General features: G+C 42.3%; 1 protein-coding gene across 4 annotated transcripts in view; it reads right to left on the reverse strand.

Moving 5' to 3' along the window:
• The window catches only part of PLCL1 (phospholipase C like 1 (inactive)), a 194217-nt gene that overhangs the window by 38350 nt on the left and 134382 nt on the right, over positions 1–21485 (reverse strand). For all 4 annotated transcript variants that reach the window (XM_035331590.1, XM_035331592.1, XM_035331591.1 and 1 more), the window contains exon 2: positions 1681–4152. In XM_035331590.1, the coding sequence (XP_035187481.1) occupies positions 1681–4152 (2472 nt within the window). The remainder of the gene's footprint in view (positions 1–1680; positions 4153–21485) is intronic.

Genomic DNA, 21485 nt, shown 5'->3' on the forward strand with positions numbered 1-21485 from the left:
ATATTTCCCATGGGAAAGACAAGCAGGAAAAACACACTTTGTTTTCAGCCTTGCATTTCCACATCATAAAGAAACACAAACACTCTTTTCTCCTTTTTAGGTCGCATATAAGAAAATCAATACAGGATATACAGGTCAAACCAAACCAACATGCCAGAGTTTATTTATTTATCAAGTCGATGGATGCACGGCTGACTCACCCTCATAATTTAGCTTCTCTTGAGTCATACAAGTAGTGACCAAGACACACAAAATTTAAGCAAGACAATATTATAACAATCCATACCTTGTTACCCCAAAACATCTTCCTGAAAAAACAGTCATCAGAAGAACGCCCAGCTAATTAATAGAGACTTCTCTCATTAATCAAATATATTAGCATGCAGTTAAAGCTGATGACTGGGTCTTTACAGAGCATTCCCAAGATCAAGAAATTTCAGATACTGTACTGAAATTTCATTTGGCAGGCAGATTAATGCTATTCCTCAGCAAAGTCGAAGAACATTTTATTTCATACAGTTCATAGATATAATCCTGACCTAGACAGAAGGTGGAGTCAGCGGTTCAAACTTGATACTTTCAAGGCCCGCAGGAAAGGAAAGGCTGGGAAGAGTTTCCCATTCTTAAAAATATGCTTAGACTATTCCTTCGGGAGTGATTTAAAACTTATGTCATTTTGTAAACTTTTCCAGCTGCCAGCATTTAATTTGCTTTAGACTCTGTCCAGAAGAGTGGGGTCAATGAAATGCTATGCATTTTCCTCCTGTTTTCTGGAAAGAAAAATGAATCATTTTTGTATCTTTACCAAGGAGATAGTTGTGGCTGATTTCAGCTAGTTATTACAGAAAACTCATTGTTTAATGCTACTCAGTTTTGTTTCTAGGCAGCGCCTGGGCCTCTGAACTGAGGTGACCCTTACCAAAGCTGCACAGTCGCCCACCAGAGCAGACGCCAGCACTGGTCAGGCTTGGCCGTGCTGCAGCATCAGCTCCCACTGACCACCAAGGTCTGAAGTGGGGAGCTGTGCTGAGCGCCAGCACCTGGATGTGCCTGGAGAGCGGCTGAGCCAAGATGCGTCAGAGGTGTCTGTGAGGCACTCAGCCAGCCAAGGCAACACAGCTATTTAGCAGGGAGGAAATTACAGCCCAAGTAGCCTTCAGCTGTGTACATTAAACATTCGCAGCCCTTGGGTGAACAGTGGCAACAGGCACCCAGGGAAACCTGCTGCTCTTAGCACAGTGGGTTTCTCTGTTGTAGACAAGACCTTAATGACACATCCACTCACTCTTTCAGACAAAAAATAAAATAAAATAACAGCATAACCCTCATTGAGTTAGCAAAACAAAAGCTTACTGACATTTTCCAGGAACAGCGAGGAAATTAAGTTTTTAAGACCCGAGGCCTGGGGGCACAAATGTACCCTCAAATTCTGTTTCCTCAAACAAAACCAGCGAAGTGTGTGTTCAGAGGGGACATTGATTTTTAAAACATTTTTGCCTAATCCCACATCCGCTTGCTAGTTAGCAGCTGCAGCTATCAGCTTCCTGACGTGCAGTTAAAAGCTGACAACGGCTGTGGGTCCGAAGCTTCACCAGCTTCGGCGAGTTTGCCCTCCCGGCAACTCTCACCGGGATCTCTGCTTCCACGCTGAGCACACGCCAGCACACATGACGGCCATACCTGCATGTTTTCTCTCATGTCGGTGGCCTCTCGGAGCGGATGCACGGCCAGCTTAAAGATGTCATCAATAGTCTTGAGACCAGTGTTCCTCAGCATGGTGTACTCCCTTGCTTTCTTTCCTATCCTGACGGAGAGGCTGCGCTTTTGTGCCTTTCCACCTCCGCTTCGATTGGTTATTGCGATGTGCACAAAGAGGGTAACATGCTCCATGATATCGCCGACAAAAGACCGCAGCGGTATGTGCCTGTAGCCAGGCTGCAGGCACTCCAGCGGGATGGTGTACTGGCCTATGAACTCATCCCCGATGTAGTCATCATCCAAAACAACAAAACGGATCATGGCCAGCTCCGGTAGATTGATCTGGAACTCAAAGCTCTCATCAAAAATGGGGTTATCGCTGTTTTGCTGAACAGTTTTAGTTCTTTGCTCGGTGCAATCTGCAGGAATCCCATGGATTTCTATGCAAACATAGGGATCTATGACATCCCCCTTTGCACATGCACCCTTGGGCTTTGGGAAATTCTGACCACTGATTATTTTGACATGGAGGACTTGGGGAGAGACCCCTGGAACAATGCCCTTTGTATTTGCACTGAAATAAGATACTTCATCACGCATGACTGAAGGCCTGAGAACGTACCCACAACCCCCGTTCTGTAGAAACCAGCCAGTGTGCAGGTCCATCATGGGCCCCGGGGTCTGATAGTTCATTGCCACTATCTGGCAACCACAATTCCAAAAATCTTGAGGATTTAAGTTACTAGAGTCTATCCTCATAGCACTTGGGTACACCCTGGAGAGAAACTTCTTGTTGTAGTTGACAAAATCTTCAGGATATTCATTTGCAATCCGACTGGCTTCTGCCTCACTAAAGGAACAGATTTCCCAGTAATTCTGAGCTTTCATGGATGTCTCAAAGTCTTTGTATTGGACAGATTTGCATAGAGACACCAAGTCAGACAATTCTTTGCAGAGCCAGATAAGCTTTGGTTCCCTTGAGAAGTCCTCTGACAGTCTCCGGGATATTTCAGCTTCTTCATCTTCATCCGTGACTTCTCCTTCTAATATATCCTGGTCACAGGGCAGCTTCTTCCCCTTCACAATGATCTTCATTTTCAGTTTCTCAGGTGATGGAAGGTAGGCTTCTGAGGATAAAGGTGTCTCCGTGTAGAGTTTGTTTCCAAAGATCCTTTTCATGTGCTGCACTACTACCTTCTGTTGTTGTACTGAACAGTGGTTCCCCAAGCAGAGAATAAGGGGGTAATCTGAAGCAAAGAAGGCCAATTTGTTTATCACCTCAATAACACTTCGAAAGGAAAGTGGCGACGTCATGTTGTTACGGTTACAAATAATCGGCTCGTTGTCTGGGCCATCACAGATGTCTAGTTCAATACTCCGACAGCTCATCTTTAAAGCTCTTACGTAACCATTGATATCAGCTGGTCCTCTCAGCTGGTCTTCTATTAGGTACGTATTGTGGGATGCATTGATGTAGTAATGGGACAAAGGCTGTGTCATGTCTTGGACAACCTTTTTGTGCTCTGGGTCAAAAATATCACATTCTGGGGACAACAAATATTGAGTAAATCCATCAATTGCAAGAAAACCTTTCAATCGTCCTTCTTGAGAAAGCTCATACCTGCGTATAATGTCTAGACACATTTCTTCTGTTATGTGGGTCACTCCTTGCTCAGCCTCTAAAAACAGCATGAGATCATTGGCATCTAGATACTCCTTGTTTTTAGATATCTGCACAAGTAAGAAATAAACTTCAGGTCTCGTGCAAAGTTCGCTGAATGCTTCACAGAATTCCTCTTTTGTTACTCGCGTTGTCAGTTTCTCTTTGCTCTTCTGGATTTCCTTAAATTTCAGTCTAATCTTTGATTCCTTTAAGGTGGGGTTAAGCTTCTTTATTAGCTCCACAGATGTATCTTCTAACATTATGCCATTACCATCAACATCTGCTGCTTCAAATACAGTTTTTAGCCAGGCAAATCGTGGGGTATTGTGGCTGCTTTCCATCAAATCCAGGGGTTGTTTGCTACGAGAAACCAAGTACCTTAATCCTGATACCCAAATATTGGCCACATCAGCTGAATTGGCAACCAGGTCGAGGGACTCATAGTTCTCACCATGAATTACTGACAAAGCACAGTCCTCAGAAATCTGATCCGCAAGTCCATTATTCCTGAATGTTTCTGTGTTCTTCCCTAGTCTGATTTCTTTTATAGCAGAAATATCAAGCTTGGCTTTCTCAAGGTCCTTCTTGGAAGGCTCCCAGCGAAGAGCCTGCAGGTCAGGATCCAGAGTAAAAAAACGGTTATAAATCCGGGAATTTGGACGAACTTTCTTCAGTTCACACCCAGCCTGCATAAAGCTGATACAGTCACTGGCGCTGCTTATTTTCTTCTCTGATGGCATGCTGCTGAAGGACACAGTTTTCTTTCTTCCACATTTTTGGTTTGAAGGATCCTGCAGAATAATTACATTAAAAAGAGAGTAAGTTTTCTCTGGCCATTCCACAAGTGCATAAATAATAGAGATGTTTATGTAAAGATTATTCATGTTCTTCTGAACCTCAAAACACATTATCCCTTCCCACCATTCAGTTCCCTGCTGAGCAATAAAATGTAACAACGGTGACTTGATTGATTGCAGCATTACAGATACCAAGTTTTCATAAGTGACTTTTGTAGCTATTAAACTCCCCTCCAGATCTCAACAACTTGCTGCTGGTGTGAGGAGGTGGTATTCAGTTGTGAAACCTAGGTGCTCCGCAGATGAGCATCCTGCCTCAACTCTGCCTCTTCTCGGTAATCTTAAATACCTCAAGTGAAAAAAACAAACAAACAAACAAACAACAGTTGTGAGTCAGACCACTGACATACACACCCAGGAGAGTCTGGGCTTTCCTGTCTGCAAGTTTTAGTGTCCTTTGCCAAAGGATGTTCTCACCAGGCAGAGAAGCTCATCTTAGCCGTGCGCACAACCAACTGCATGGCTCTTGTGGCTGCTCTGCTCAGCCCTAACCTTCTTTACACTTGCTCATCTCTCCATCTGCTTTAGAAAGTAGTTGTTCTGATACTTTCTGTGAAACAGGATCACAAGACATCATTGGAAAGTAGACAACAAGGCAAGAGAGCCAAAGCTCTTTTCTTTAGGGCATATTTTCTAACTCCTTTGGAGAAAATACTTGCACATGTGTGACTGTGTTTTTAATAGCAACTACCTACTTACTGTGGGATGTAAACCCAACCGCCTGCAAAGCTTTCTGTGATTTTAGTGCCGCAACTAAATTTAAGTCTTTCCCCACGTATTATCAACTCAAAACATTTCACAATAATTATAAATTGCAAATCATTCTTTTTCTCTGCATGATTTCCAGCTGCTCTGTTAGTATGCAAACTATCCAATAGCTATAAAAATATTTTTAAAACATCATTCAAGGATGCAATTCCTAGTGAAACACTTCTTACAGCTGCTTTCCCTCCTATTTCCCTGGCCACCAGCAATACTTCCTCAGTTCTCTGCCTTTTGCCATTGAAGGAACTTCTGCTGCCTGCATGGATTCCAGGCAGAAGAGGAGTCTCAAGGTGAGCAAGTTTTCTTGCTGGAGGTGTGTGTACAGCCCTTAGACATGCACCAGGGAGCAGCTTCCCAGCAGCTCGGGGGACCCCCTTTGAGACACCAGAATCTGCAGTTCCCAAACACTTTGCAGAACAAACTACCCCAGGAGCTGATTTCCTGCAGCCCCCCTGCACCTGCTGTATCATTCACCCTTCCTCAAGTCATACAACACTGCAAATCCTAAATTCAGCCCCTGTACTCTAGGAACGCCCACCATCCAGACATCACTGTCTTCACGATGCTCCCCACTGTCTGCACCCAGGCAGGATCCCGTGTTGCTCTCACGGTTATAGAGCAGTCTTGCACTTGTGAGAATGTCTTCACTCATAATTTGCATTTTGTATAGCTATGTTCAGCAAATTAGTATAAACATTTTTATAGAATTGCTCGCTACTCACTCACTCCATTGAATAACATCTGAAATATTTCCAAAACCTCAACTGCACACAAATGGGCTTAAAGGCATAGGAGCTACTGGAAACAAACACAAAACCTCTAAATTTCTTATGCTAAAGATTTCTCATTAAACTGATAGAGTGACTTTGACTGACAAGGAGAATTATGCTAGCCCTTTATTGTAGTACTTATCAGAATCGGTCTTTTAAGATAAAAAAAAAAATGGAGGAAAGTCGATGAAGTGAGTGTCTTGGGTCAGTCGCCTTATTAACTACAGCTTTCTGTTAAAATGTCCTGTTGCTGCACTAATACCCTGTGTTTTAATATGCAGCTACAGCCATGAAAATCTTCAAGCAATAGATGCTAATGAATACAAACAAATACAACTGATCACCCTGCAGGTTCTAGAAGAGTTTTCTTTCTTCTTTGTTTAGATTTAAGGGATCAATTATTAAACTATTCCTCAAATAAGAATTTTGGGAAGGCCAGAAACAAAACATGTACCGCTTCCTCTGAGGCACCCAGTATTGGTTAGTGACAGATACTTTGATGATACAGAGAAAGGTCAGCTTTAGAAGGCCATTTGATAACAGGGTGTCCTGCACAAAACTCAGAAATGTCGCATCTCATGTTGGAGTTCTCAGTTCCTTTCCCTTTTGCTACTTATTTGTGTCTTGTGTCTTAAGAGCAGAATTTGTCTCCATAGCACTTCCAAGCTTGACTTCGACCTATAAAGCACCCTCTCTAGGAATGTACTGAGACCAGTTGCCAGGAATCCCAAAAGCAATTACATTAAAACTTATCAAGTAGTTTTGACTGTATCTAGACAATAGGTCCAGACATTAGGTGTACAGTCCTATGCATCCTTTTCTTTCCTGGGGCATTTTGTAAAAATGCACTTCAAAAATTCTTCCCATTTACAACACATAGGCTTAGTAAAATTCATCAAGAATAGGCATAAGCTGCATAATATTGTTTAAGAATAGTTGATTTCCTGTGATTTAAAACAAATGAATAAAACTGCCATAAATATGTTCAGCTGAAAAGACCTGCTTCAGCTTCATGTTGCACTTCTCAACAAGAACTTCTGCAGATTTCCACGTAAATAACACGGCTCCATACCAAACATTGTTATTGGAAACAAAACACAACCATTTTGCATGAAAAGCACACACACAAAGAGTAAATCTGCTTACATGGGAGACCCTTGTACTTTCACGGGAAAGGCTCTTTCAAAGTGACTCAAACTTTGGTTCCTTTGGATACCCCCGTAATGTGACCGAACGGGCTGATCCCATCTCCTGCTCCTGAGCCTGCGTAATATCTATTATGTGAAAATACCTTGAGACCTCAGCCACAGGCCCACTTCAGCACACGCTCAGCTTTCATTGTATGTACAGCTGTACTGAAATCTGTAAGCACCAAGGACGTGTTTGAGCACTGGCCTGATGGCACCCTAAAATCGCCACTGACTGTTTTCCGAAGGTTTCTAAGGGAGGGATCCAGAGCTCCAGTCTAAGCATGCTCCCAGAATAGTAGAAGCTCTCCTGTTGAACACATCGTGCTCGTCAGAGGGACTGGATATGTAAACAGCGGGACCAGTAAGCCATCAGCAGCTGTGGGAAAACTCCACCCTATCCAGCCTAACCTTTGACCATTCAATCTTCGGCTGTTTAAATCAAAGAGCTAACAGAAATAAATATGTGAGGTTAAAAAAAAAAAACGAATAAACACTCCACCTCATGCCACTGCCTTTAGCAAAACTACAGGACATAAATTGCTGAGTCTGAAGTTAAGAAACAGGGCAGCAACGGCTACATAACAGCCCGCACTTGGAAGTCAAGCTCATGTATAATTTATCTGAAATTAAATTACCTGAAGGACCACTACAAAATCAACTGCATTCCAAGATGCTGTTAGAAGAACAAGAAAGGCAAAAAGCATCTCTAACAGAAGACACCAAAAGCTCTTAAAGAGGTGCAAGGCTTCTGTGAAAGGCTGTGAAATGCAGTATCAATGTTGAGAGCTAAACTTGTTAAGTGCAGTTAAGAGTCATTCCCCCCCCAAAAAAATGTTCATGTTCACCAGTGAGTACCACCATTGCTAAAAGAAAAGCTTAATTCGGATCTTTGCTATTTCCTGTGAATTTAGCACTAAGAAATCAATAACAGGCAGTGTAGTCTGAACTCAGAAATAGACCGTGATAAACAATGCATCCTAAAAACTACCTGTTCTGCAGACAGCAGATGATCCACTTAATTGGCCAACTGATTACCTGAATTTTCTTCCCCAAGGAGAAACTAATTAGCTTTACACTCTACAGGGTAGGTTTTTATTTTCTTTTTCTTTTTTTCATTTTTTTCCCTTTTTTTTTTGGTTTTAAAAAACAAAACGAATCCCACCGAATAAGGACACTCATTTTGACCTTTTGGGATGCTTCTAGGTATTTGTCATACAGCGCAAGAATCCCAGTCCCCCAGATTGTTAAAGGTTTACAGAATTGGTGGTGAGAAAATGTACCTTTACATTAAAGAAGTCAGTGTGCCACCAATGCACTCAAAACACCTCGAATTTGCTTGACGAATGATAGCATAATTTTTCAATAATGAAGTAAGCCAGAGCTGAGAAGCTTTGTACCAGTGTTGGGGCCAGGGCTGCCAGCAGACCTTGTGCACATGAGGCAACTCAGAGCTTGCACACACAGCACTAGCAGGTTATTACTAAAGGTGACAGCACTCGTTAGAGAAACTGGCATTCATTAGCAAAGATTTTTTTGCTGTGAATCTCAGACACATTCTGGCCACCCTCACAGAGCGTCCCAGAACAGCCCATTTCACAGATTTCATTGGTTCTCATTACAGCCTCTGCTGTACAACAAATTAACGAGCTGAACTCCCCGTAAGCTTTCTTGGCAAGGCCTGCAGGACACAAGTATCCGCTAACCACAGTGACAGCCTACGGAATCACAAAGAAAAGGTTACATACTCAAAACATGCATCCGTGCTGACAACTCAGGGCCTGAAGCGGCCACCTTTGCAGAGGGACTCACCAACACCACATGCATATCGCTGAGGTGGCCGCAGGGGTGCTGCCAGTCGCACCCGGGAAACAGCGCAACGCAGATTAGCTGAGCAGATGTTGATGCTGTGGTAGTCTTTTCATGGCAAATTTCCTGCTAATTCAGGGATTTGACCACATGTGGAATAAGGACTGAATCCAAAGTTTAACACACCCTCTCTTAAAAACTGAGATATGCACGTAATGGAATAAACAGAAAATTTAAGGCGGATCGAAAATACGACATGGACAAATATATAAGAAATAGCTTCAGATGGCAAGATCCAACCATTTTGCAAATACCAAAACAGTCTGAGAAATCCAACTAGTTCTCACAATGTAGCAATTTAACCTGAGCTCAAGCTCCACGCAACAGCCTAAGCACCATTTTCATTCATGAGACAGCAATGACTGAGGGCTCTCACACACGGGGGGGGGGGGGGGGAGAAAACTACGGCAGGGAACTGCAGTACCAGCATTTATGGCAGGCTCTTCCTAGCTCCCCCGAACTGCCCAGCTGTTGGCTATGGGAAGGGAAGGACTGTCACCAAGCCCTGTAACAACGACATTACGGTGAGCTTCTCATCCAAGAGGGAGGAAATGTCACCCTGCAGAATGGGCACCCCAAGGGCAGGAAAATACAGTGAAGACAGTAGTAGTTCAACTATTCTGTGAGGCTGGATAGTCCCCTCCAGAGAAGTTCAAGAGGAGGCAAGATTACAACAGCTGGGCTGCTATCCTCTTTCTCTCCAGTACTAAAAATCCCTTTCAAATATTGGAGCGCATGCTGAAGAGAAATGACAAGTTGAGACAGAGAGATAGAAAAGAATGGCTGGAGATCTTTGAGAAGAAACATCTGAACCAAAATAATTTGCTGATCAAAGAATGCTTTGTTGTGTGGGTCGGTTGGTTTGTTTTAAATCACTAGCATTGCCAAATTTATTTGATTTTTCCTTTAAGAAAATTTACCTTTGCTGCATACATGACAAATGACAGCAAAAGAAAAAAGCAGCAGTATGTAAAGACTCCTTCTGGAAGTACTTTAAGAAACAAAGTCTACATAATGCAAGAAAGGTTTGTTTTCTGGCATGGTATGACACTGAGTTACTATTTCAACTTTTTTTCTTTTAGGGCCATGAAGCCAAATGTCAAGAAACGGGAAAGAGCACAAGAACATGAAGAACTGTTCAGTGCCTGTAGTGATCCTACCAGTCACAGCTTTGTCTGCCACCACTGTTCCTCAAGTTCTCTCTACACTTCACCATCCAACTGGTTTCCATGACATCCCTTAAACAAAGGTGTGAGTATCTACCTATTCTATCCAGAAATTAATTTCCGTACGACACTTTAATACATACACACAACACCTCTGTATTACGCTGTGGAAGACCCTACCTGACGCAGATTTTTCGTGGATCCTCTTCATACTCCCAGAACGAAACCTTCCTTTATGACACTCCCAGTGCCAGATCTATTCCTAGCCACATCCAACCACATGGTTTTAGTTTGGAAAGGTCTCGCACAGCCCACTGGACTTAATGTCTCCAACCACTGCCTCTCCCAGATGTTCTGTTATTTCCAAGCATTCTGCTTGCTTGCAGGCTGCAACGCTTATGAGTCTCCGAGGGCACCTTGGACATAGATTGAATTTATCTTCATGCTCTAGGGGAATATAAACCTGAGAAAGACAGGAAGACAGTCTATCTTAAAGCAGAAGCACTAACAGCAACCCCTGGGAAAATGAGATCTCAGCTGCAGCATTCCCAGGAGGTCTCCATAGTACAAACCCTCAATCTTCTACTGAGTCTATTTTGGATGCAATTGAAGGCAAAAATTAAAAAGGGTGTCTGCTTAAAGCAGCTAACCCTACAGCAGTCTCAGACCTGCTTTACAGAGCTCCTCTTCCCTCCTATCAGTTCCCACCTGCAGACAAGTAGGATGTACTGAGTACTACGAGATCTGATCTGTGCTATTCCAGACCACGGAGAACTGAGTAAAAAGAACAGAGGTCTTTCACTAAGTGCCACAGCAAAAGTCCCTCTCAGGTTGGAAGGTCCCAAGTGACCTGGATGCAATAGATTCATGCCTTAAATTGAATTTGGAGACAATCCAGCACCAATACTAACTGGAAAAGTTCAGGCAATACAAGCTCCCCCAACTGATACCTACTTAAAACTCCCAAATTGATGTAAAGGCTTACAGAAGGGACTGCAGCGATGGGGCTTTGTGCTGACCAAAGCACAGGTTGCAGCAGAAGGAGCTGCAGCTGAGCAGCCTTCACAGAAGGGAGGGACAGGCAGGCATGCTCTTGACTGCTGCTGCTGTAACACCATTTTACAGGGCACGCTAAAAGAGGGGGTGTGTTTATAAAACTGGGCGAGGGGACATACCTTAAAGCTGAGCGACCTTTATTCTGGTGACATGTTGCAAGATGTGATTCGTGGGGCCATGGTGCAAGGAACACAAATCCCGTTCATTAGTGTACCCATATAATCTAAACAAGCAGATGGGTTATTCTTCCACCAGGCATAATAAATAAGAAAAAAGCATGAAGAAGAATGGGATCAAGAGCTGGAAAACAGCAAAGGTCCAATGTCTTAGCATCTTCCTGACAGCACTGTGCACCCTGACCAGAAGGACTTGAAAATATTGCTGGCAAACCCTGCTCAGGCTCACTTAGTTACAGCATTAACCTGACATAAGGGCCACCATGGTCCTGGGGGATAGGAAAATGAGCACAGCAATGTCTGCACACCTCAGCACAGCGTTAACGTTCATCACTTCCGCTAGTCAGAGATCAACCAGCTCTACCGCGAGCACAGAGGACACCGCCTCAACATCTTTCCAGACCAGACTGGAGCAGCCTCCCGCTGTCACCAGCTGCAACATGGCTCAGCAGCCGCCCCACACCTCTGCTAACGGAGCCCAAGTCTGGTGGGACGGCAGAGGTTGCACTCCTGGGAGCCCACAGTGAGAGACCAGAGGAGATAACCCGTGGCAGAAAACCCAGCCATCCCCAGCAGGGTGGTGGCATTCAGACTAGAAAGCACCTGTAAGGCTGGAAGCCTTTAAAACTCTAAAGGATGGGCTTTTTGCTGCCACTTCACCCAGGCACCTGGCAGAACAGTGACACAGCTCATGACACAGAAATCCCAACATGAAAAGGGCACTTTATGCATACACCTTCCCCTGGGCTTTTACTTGCAGTGAATTTGTTCATTTCCACAGCTCTTTGGAACAATACCCACCTGGTATTCGGAAGAAATTAGTTATTAAGACACAGACATTAAATCTGAGCAAGACCTTCTCTGTACCCCTTGTTCAGAGAAAAACGAAAACTACAGCTCTGAGAAAATAGCAAGGATCTGACCTAGATGAACTTTGAAGACTTTTTTTTTTTTCTTTTTTCTTTTTTCTTTTCTTGAAGAGACCTCCATTCTATCTGTGTTGAGTCCTCTTCAAAATCTGACACAAGGAGATGACCTACAGGATACAGTTAAAGCATCTAAACCTTCTCTGATCATCAGTCAGCCCACAGAAAACGCTACCTAAGCCAGACAAGGCAGAAAGAAGGTTATGCTGGTTAAAAACACTGCCTTCTGAGCAGGAAAGAAAATCAGCTACAAGAAAGCAGTATATTACAAACTGAACATAAGAAAAGTTGTTGGTGTGGGTTATAAAGTGAGAAAGAGCAGGACGTCAGTAAAAGAAGAAACACAGCAGGAACTGCAGCAACCGGAGGAGCTGATACAAGCAGAAGGGTTTGGTGGCCAGTGGCAATTAGGCAGGGAGCACGCAGAGGGATCGTTTGTTTTGCTCCTGAAAATACCCCGAACAGGCAGTTCCCACCAGCAGCCCATCACTGAGCAGCAACACCGGTATTCTTAATAGTACAAAAGAGGATTTGTTTACTCAAAAATGGTAATAGAATTCCAGTAGTAACTCAGGAGGAAAAGCCGAACAGGTTTGAATAGACCTGGCTAAGTAACAACTTGTACCACTCGTACTCATCTGTGTTGCACCTCCAAATGCTGGATTTATGGCTTATCCATGAGTGGATGCTTTCCATTTCCAAAATTATGGAAGAGCTGCAAAAAGATTTAACTGGCAAAGAATAAAATAATCATTAGCACTATTTCCAACGTTATAGAAAACAGTGCCTGGCAGACTAAGCTCATAGCTCTTGTTTTATGAGATTAAAAGTTTGGTTGATATATGCAATAAAGTCATCATAATATACTTGGACACTACTCTATTATGGTTTCTGCAATGCATTTGACTTGGTACTAGATGAGATTTTGATTAAGATTTAGCAATAAAAAATCAATTCAGGAGACATTAAATGGATCAAACACTGGATAAACAAAGTCTCAAATGCTAGAGTAAATGTGAAACACTCGTCACGTAGATGTGCTTCACATGAGGTTCTGCAGGGACCTGTTCTTAGCTCAATTCCGCTTAGCATTTTTTTAAGTAACCTGATAGGAAGTATAAAATCAGTATACATGGAGTCCAGAGATTTGAACAGTGATGAATAACAAAGAATATGGGTCAATGATCAAAAGACTGCTTGACGAGTGATGCATAAAAAAATAAAGTATGTTCCAATAGGGACCAAAATGTGAAGACATGAATCTATAGAGACATGAAGAGCAAGCCTTACTTACAGTACTGTGATCCAGGAAACAGTAATTTTGGAAAAAAACAACAAACAAAACAAACAACGAAACAACCACAACCATCTGCTGGGTTGGCAGCGAATGTGACAAAAATATCAAAATTGTATACTTGGCTATATAAATATAATACCTGCTAGGGACAGGGAAGTTTAGTATCTCCATATTCATTGATCATGAGATACTCTCAGTTTAGAAATTATGCTGAAAATTGGAGAGAGTTCACAGGAACCACAAGAATCAGGAAGATTTGGAAGACATATACAAGTAAGAGATCCCAGATTCTTTTAGTTCAATACACACGCTGTCTAACTGCAAGAAAATTGTAGAAGCCCAAATTAATATAAGGAACAACTTTAAAGCACACTTCTTATGACATATTAAAGCCATATTTGGGCCATTTTATTCAGAATTTAATGGTTTCAAATCAGTAGTTGAATTAAATAGTGAATCAATCTACTTTAAGAAGTCCTTCATATTACATTCTGATATTGACCCTGTATAAACTCAAAACGTAGACTGATTTTTACAGATTATAGATGATTATATAAAGATTAGTATTGTCATGTGATACACCCTTTAATCTGCAGTAAATTGACACACTCAAAGTGAAAACAGCAAGAAACAGTGAGGAGAGCTGGCCATGGTCACAAACTCCCCAGGATGACAGTAGAGTCTCCATCGCTTGACACACATTCAGCAGCACTCCTTCCAAAAGGATGTCACATCAGATCAGTTGTGATTTCATTCAAGTCCTATATAATGAAGAGCACTGCAGACTTCAGCAGTGTATTTTAGCCTGATACTAGCTCAAAAATTCAATCCCGTATTTTTCTGTAGAAAACTGTTAAACATGACTATACATTTTAGTCTGCTATCATGGCACCGTACATTACTAGGCACAGGGGGCCCAAAGTAAGATGGCCAATTTAATTTCATTCTGACTCTTATAACAATCCTCCAGGAATAACATGCATAATCCAATAAACCACCCAAATCTCCATAGTCTAATCACATTATTTTAAGCCCTTTTTAATCAGCTTAAAATATTTTTTTCATTAATTACATTTATGCTGATTCAGATCATCACAAATCCTTAAATTTAGCTGAAGCTTAGCAATGAAGTTCCAAAAAATCTATAGGACAAGGTAGTCAAATTGTTCTAATAGGACTGTTTTTCTTTGTCATTCATAATTGAATTATCAAACATGTTGAGACAGGAGACAGAGCCAAATGTGAGCTATGTGGGCAAGCATTGTTTTAGTCGGTCTGCAACGTACTTGGGGTGAAATTTTGACTCAGGGTTGTTGTCTAAAGGTCCCAGCTTTCCATAAGAGAGAAAAGTAACTTCCAGCATATCTGAGAAAGTCATTAGCTCCTCAGAGGAAATCATTTATGAATTTAGCAAAGTGTCTTTGAGGTGCGGGAGTTCATACAGCACGGTACAAAAGGCACCACCTGCATGGGAGCCCAAGACACAGATCCCTTTGGCACCCTGCTGCCCCGGGGCTCTTCTGGGGTGGGAGGCTGCGGGTTCATCTTCCCACAGGCTGTGGCCTTCGGAGGTCCTCTCTGTGCTTTACTGTCCCCTGCCAATAAGATTCCTCACAAAATCAGGTTTAGGGAAAACTTTCTGCTAGCTCCTCCATATCAAAGCACACATACAGCTAGCCATGCGTGTCTGTATGGATACTTAGGCCCAATTATTTCTTCCATCTACAGGGGGCTGTGGATTTTTTGTCTATTTGGTCAGTGTTGGTTTTTGTTTGTTCTCTTTAGCAACTAGGCACACATTCCAATATTAACTATTTTCACCTTCAGCACACATAGGCTGACAAGCTAAGCTGAGGTGTAAATTATACCTGCTGATAAAATCCCAGCCCATGGAGCAGGTGGTAAAACCACCACACACACCAAGCAATGATCCATGCTGCCACGCTCCAGTACAGAAACGTAGAGTTAGAGGGCTAAAACTGACATGCAAGTGATGGGGGATTACAGGGACCTACTTGGCAATTGTCTAACGAGCTAAATGTCTGCCTCAGAAGCAAAGATTTTCCCAATGCAGACTCTGAATGTTTGCATTACTCATCAAAATCAGGAGTAAATGGTGCAGATTATGAGTGCTTGTTAAGCTTTCACAGCAAACTGCAGCATCATAAACATCTCATTTATTTAAAGAATAGTTGATTTACTCTGGAGAGGTGTTAAAAGTTTTAGCGTATTTCTCCAAAGCTGCCTACCTTCAGGGGCAGAACTCTCCTACTCCCAGGAGCTCAAGTCAAATTTTTGCTTGTTTATTTACTATTTTTTTAAATAAATAAGGCTTACAGTTGTAATGTAGTATCACTCTGGTCACATATTTTGTTAATCCATTATCATTCCTTTTTCTCACAAGCAAATTAGCTGCTTGCCTGAGTATTACAGTCCCCTGGGTTTCACACAGCACATGCATTGTTATGGCTGAAGCGTATCACCTACCTGGCATAATAGCTTCCATCCAGCTAATATTTGTACATTACGAATTAGCAGCACTAAGGGTATTAAAAAAAAAAAAAACCTAACCGCAATACAATTGTACTGTAACTGCAGTATAAGTGTGCTTACTGCTTTACGCCTCTTTTGCGAGGACTCAGTGGTTGGCACCCAGGCTGCAGAGCAGTTGGGTTTATTTCTGCCTGAAAGCACACAAGCCCCTGAAAGCAAGACCTGATTTACAACCCTCAACATACTTTACGTGGATACATCTTTAACTCCTTCTCTTGTGCCACTTGCCCGGACATGTGAAGCAGAAACAGGGCTCAGAGAGGGTGAGGATGGGTCCCTGCCACAGCAGTCACTGCACTCCCCTAGCCCCTGCCCCTCTCGCCACCCCCGAGCTAAGCCCCAAGCTCTGCTCATCATCATGCTCAGCTGCCCCTAGCACCAGCAGGCATGCTCCCAAAGCCAACCCAAATGGCACCCGACAGACATCTGCTAAATACCAGCAGTGCCTGATCCTGCAGATAGTGGCAGAAGTGTGGCACGAGTGAGCCATGCCTCCAAAGCTGGGACAAATGAGCGACTTAGAGTTATGCTGCAGAGAATTAAGCAAAAGCCACACATACCAAGCGGACATCGCACTTTCTACATCCGTACACAGTCACAACAAGGATAGAAGCTATTTACAGAGAGCACATACACACACAAAAAAAGGAAAGGTATTTGCAGGAAATTGGTGTTAACCATTGTAAACCACTTTTCATTGGACAAAAACCAGCTCAGAAGTCAAAGCCCATTCAATGGGTCCTTTAAAACAGCTCACGATTTGCAACAACTGTGTGACTTAGCTGTTACTTTAGCAGTTGCTCATTTGAAACTTTAATATTACAAACACTTACACGCACATTTAGTCTCCATGGTCGTGCAGTTCATCTGTTAAGGTTCTTTCCAGCATAAAAGAGGTGTGCCTGGGCATTTGTTCAGTCAACAACTCCTCAAATCCTTTTTAAGCACCACTGTTCTGGCTTTTGAAGACGTCCACAGCTAATACCCATGTTGTCAGTGTACTTTTACCTAAGTAAACAGGGTTTTTTAAAAAATTAAGGAAAAGCCTTTTTCTTATTCTAAAAGAATTATCTCCCTCTTTTCTTCCTTCTTGTTTTTATTCATTCCTTTAAGCAGGTGCATGATGAACGAACACTCCCTGACACACTGCTCCACGGTACACAAGGTTAAAAGGCTGCAGGACTTGCCAACTCCTTGGAAAAAGAGAGGAAAGGTGGACAAGGACTTGCCAACTCCTTGGAAAAAGAGAGGCAAGGTGGACAAGGAAGCACCCTGCCAGAGAGCTGGGCAGCAGCAGGTGTCGCGCACTGGGGGGTGAGCCGGGGACACAGCCTTCTCTCAGGTGGGACTGCTCCAAACGCAGAGTATTTTGAAGAAGCCAACTTTAAAGGTCCATTTTTCACAAATGATACTGTATTTTTGCCAGCTGGTAATCAAAGGAAAATCATAATGCTGTAAAGATGCTATTTTGCTATATTTTTTTTCATGTCTCTGTCTCTTAGTGGAAGATTAAAAAGGACAATAACTAAAAAATCATATCATTTTCTGAAAATTGCAGAATTCATTTGCTTTGCCCTGCCAGCTTTCAGTTTCAAAGCTCTTCATGAAATTTCCAGTCTTAACACTAAAGCAAAGCTTTATGCAATGAAGGGCAGACATATTTTATATCTGTTTAATTATAATAATGAAGACTTTGGTAATGCATTTAAAAGAACTGCAGTATAATCAATGCTGTATCCAGAGAACTGCTTTGTCGTACCCAAGAGAATTTGTCTGTCTTAATTAAGTCTCCTCTCAGATGCAGAACGTAGTGACTTCTATGTCAAGCACCTTCCATAATGGCACAACAGCTCGACTTTTTGCATAGGGCATACACTGCTTTTTGGTGCAGTTCCTAGCACTACCATCACACTTCTTAAAGCAGAAATACAGAAAACAGAGAAAACAGTTTGGATGGTGTCTCTGTAGATGCTGAATGGCATGCACATGCTTCAGTCCTGTGTTTTACCAAGGAGACCAAGAGTAAAGTATGAATGCCCTAATACTATCTGTAGTCTGAATCATAAATCCTCTTACTTCACACAAACTTACTGGGATGATAATGAAAGAAGTGTCTAGACCACAGAACAGTGTTTGAAGTTCATGAAAATCCTACTCCTATTTACACCTTATTTTCTAGCCATGCTCTTTCAAGATATATTTGGAACCAGAAGAAAGCATGAAACACTGTAGTAGCACCAGATCATTTACAGCTAGATTGAAAAAAAATCTATTAGAACTATCACAGACAATAAACTCCATAGCTCATTTATTTCAGTGGGTTTTGTCTCTGCTGTTCTCCAATTTTGGAATCAATATTGAAGCTTATGGAAAATGTTTTCGTCTTCCTGCTTATATATGAACAAAATGACTTAAAGCTGTTTGTGTTGTTGTTTTTTTTTTCCTAACAATATTTTCAGCTGGGATCATTATCAACCGAGAGAAGAAAAACAATCAACTTTCTGCATGCAGATTAGAAGAAAACATTTTTTCACTATGTATTGCGGAACACAATGCATTTCTAATTCTTTTTCCAAAACCAGCTGATTTCTGCCAAGGAGTTTCTCACCTACCAGGTATACTGAGGCACATTGGATGCTCTGCAGCGGCTGAATATTTGCCCCTTGATCAAACCACACTGTTGTGCCTCAGCAAATTCAAATGGCATTACCACCCTCATGAAAAATTAATGCTTCATCCAGCAACCATTTGCCATTTCAATATGCCAGCATCCTAAAACACAAACACTAGTGCAAGTGCTCCAAATCAAGTGTGGTCGCTCAGCCAGCACTGTGCACAAGCACACACGCAGAGACTTCAGTTTGTGGTGCTTCCACATTAAAATGCTGGCACAACACCACCTCAGCCATCAGTTCCTTCCTATGCCCTGATACAAAATTTTATCCTATCAATAACCACGTACACCAAAGTAAATTCAAACTCAACAGAGAAAAGGGAATGAAACTATGAAAACCGCACTATCCAGAAATTAGCCGCTATATTCAATGACAAGGGATAAATTAGGAAGGGTTCTAAGCATATCTTTTTGGGTTCAATATGGATCTCTCTTAAGTTGCAGAAGGACCGAAGCTAAGCCTGTGAAGAACTGAAGAACGGAGATTTTTGGAGGGTTACCTGAGCTGGGCTCAGTAAAATACATTTGAGCATTTTGATGAATTCTGAGAGCTACCCACAGCTGTGCAGGAATTGCAGGGCAGAGCAGCAATGAACGCTGCCAACACCTTTATATTGAGCCACAAAACCAGCCCGCTGTTTTCAGAGATTGTGCTTTTTTCTTTTCTTATTTTTTTTTTTAATCAATTCTACGTGTTCCATGAATCACAGCTTCACAGGATTACATCAGCATGTAGTGAAAATAAGTCAGGTGTCTTAGTAAAACCAGGCTTTTCTTTGCAAGTGCAGAAACAATACCGCACGCTAGTTGAACACTTTTTGAACTAGACTGCTCAAGATATCTTGAGTAAAACAGCACACACATCTGAAGATGAACTTTTTCATTTTTGACCGTAAACAGGAATTGAGGGAAGGTAAGAGAAATGGACTGGAAACCTCTTAACCTAAACCATAAATTTGACCTAAGTTTCATAACAATTAAGCAGGGGGAAAAATGATTCACTTTAGCTAACACCAAGTATTGGTGTCATGCCTAAAATGTTTCAGCGTAATAGGTTTTTGTTGCTTTTTTTTTCTTTTTTTTTTTTTTTGAATGTCCTTGTTCATGCAGTACCAGAAGAGATGCATGGAGGTGCCCTGTTACTTCTGCCATTTCCTTTGTGTGCTTCACAGAAGTGATGACACCAAGTTTATGTCATAGTTTTGTGCAGAGCTGGTGCAATGGAAAGGCAAAGTCACTCACAAGCAGTTTGTATGCAGAGCTTCACTAAGAAAGTGACACGTTGCCCATAATTTAACCAGAATTTTCAGAAACAGAAAATGCCTGCAAGATGCTGGTGTTTATGCTAAGAATGGGACTAAAAGGCCTGGAAAAATCTTTTCACTTGTTTTCCTGTGTAAGCCTGTGCAGTTTCTTGACCAAAGAGACAGACAACATTTGGCAAATAAATATATTTTAAGTACACATCCTGGACATGTTTATACTCCATTTGTGAATAACAGAGAACCAAGAACAAAGCCACGGTCAGTCCTGTGACTTGTCAGGACCACATGAGTAGGAGGAGCATATGTGTGCAGCTGTGTGAGCACACAGCACATGCCAACACACACCTAAGCGGGAGCCTCAGAGGGACTTTATCACCTCCTTCTCAAGTGCATTTTGTAACAGAAAAAAAAAAGAAAAAGCCAATGAACCAAACCAAAAACCACCTTGGTACATCCTGGGCCGTTCCAAAGCAAGTGCTCTCTTCCACCCAAATGTCTCCTTGCAGCACAGAGTGCAGTCACATCTCCCAGGGTTGGTCAGGTGGCATCCAGAAGAGGAAAGAGAAACAGAACAAGAGGAAGAACTCCAGCTGAGAGAAACTGGGAATATCAGCACAAAACTTCTCTCCTTATAATTACCTTGGTAGAGTAACAGCAGAATTAGACAAAAGGAGCAACCAGGAGCCCCTTCCAAGCATAGGTTTCTACTGTTTGGATTAATCAGATAGAGATGTTCTTGAAATCAATACATGAATTGACATTAGTTCAGTCTGCATGTATAATTTCAATTCATTCATTTTTCACACCAAGTGATGTCAGATTTTAATTAAAATCTTTTAACTGAAATCTAAAATGTCAGTGGTGATGCACAGTTGGTACTGACAGATTTATTTTGTCCCCAGCATAAATAAAAGAGCAAAAGTTTCAAGCAATACTTTGATCAGCCAGCATCAGGGACTGACCGCCATCAAATCGAGTCCTGGGGTTGCATTTTCTCTCTAAACATACGTTTTGCTGCCAGTTACATGCTTGCGGGATTAAGGACTACCCAGATAAACTGTTATTCTACTAGCAGAGGGATGTAAAAGAGAACAGCTCCTAGATGCTGCATATTAGCACCGTGTGCCTAATGCATGCCTTAAGACACAGACAGCTTTCTCACTCATCAGACAAAAGATCGCCACTTAGCAAACCGAAGCCTTGAACTCCTTTGTTTTTGACATGCTCAGCTGGCTCTCCGGATGTCTGTGATTGCAACATTTTTCTCACTAGGATCCTGAAACGGCTGAAATACAAGGAAGTCCCTCAGGCTCCTGAAATCAGAGCTCAGGGTGCGGATGGTACCGTGCCATCAGTCAGCAGCCGCCTGCTTTCCCCTCCCTGCCCTTGCCTCTGCGCTCTCCTCCCACAGCAACTGCCTCCAGCTCCACAGAGGGCTACACCAGGATCCCAAGGGGAAGTCCACATCGGTCCGTTATTAATCCAGAAAAAACAGAAGCGGCCACTCCTAAGCATGCGTGCTACCTGACATTGCCATCTCCCTGTGTTATGAGAACAGTTTCC

The sequence above is a fragment of the Oxyura jamaicensis genome, chromosome 7 (assembly GCF_011077185.1).
Source record: "Oxyura jamaicensis isolate SHBP4307 breed ruddy duck chromosome 7, BPBGC_Ojam_1.0, whole genome shotgun sequence".
Taxonomy (NCBI): domain Eukaryota; kingdom Metazoa; phylum Chordata; class Aves; order Anseriformes; family Anatidae; genus Oxyura; species Oxyura jamaicensis.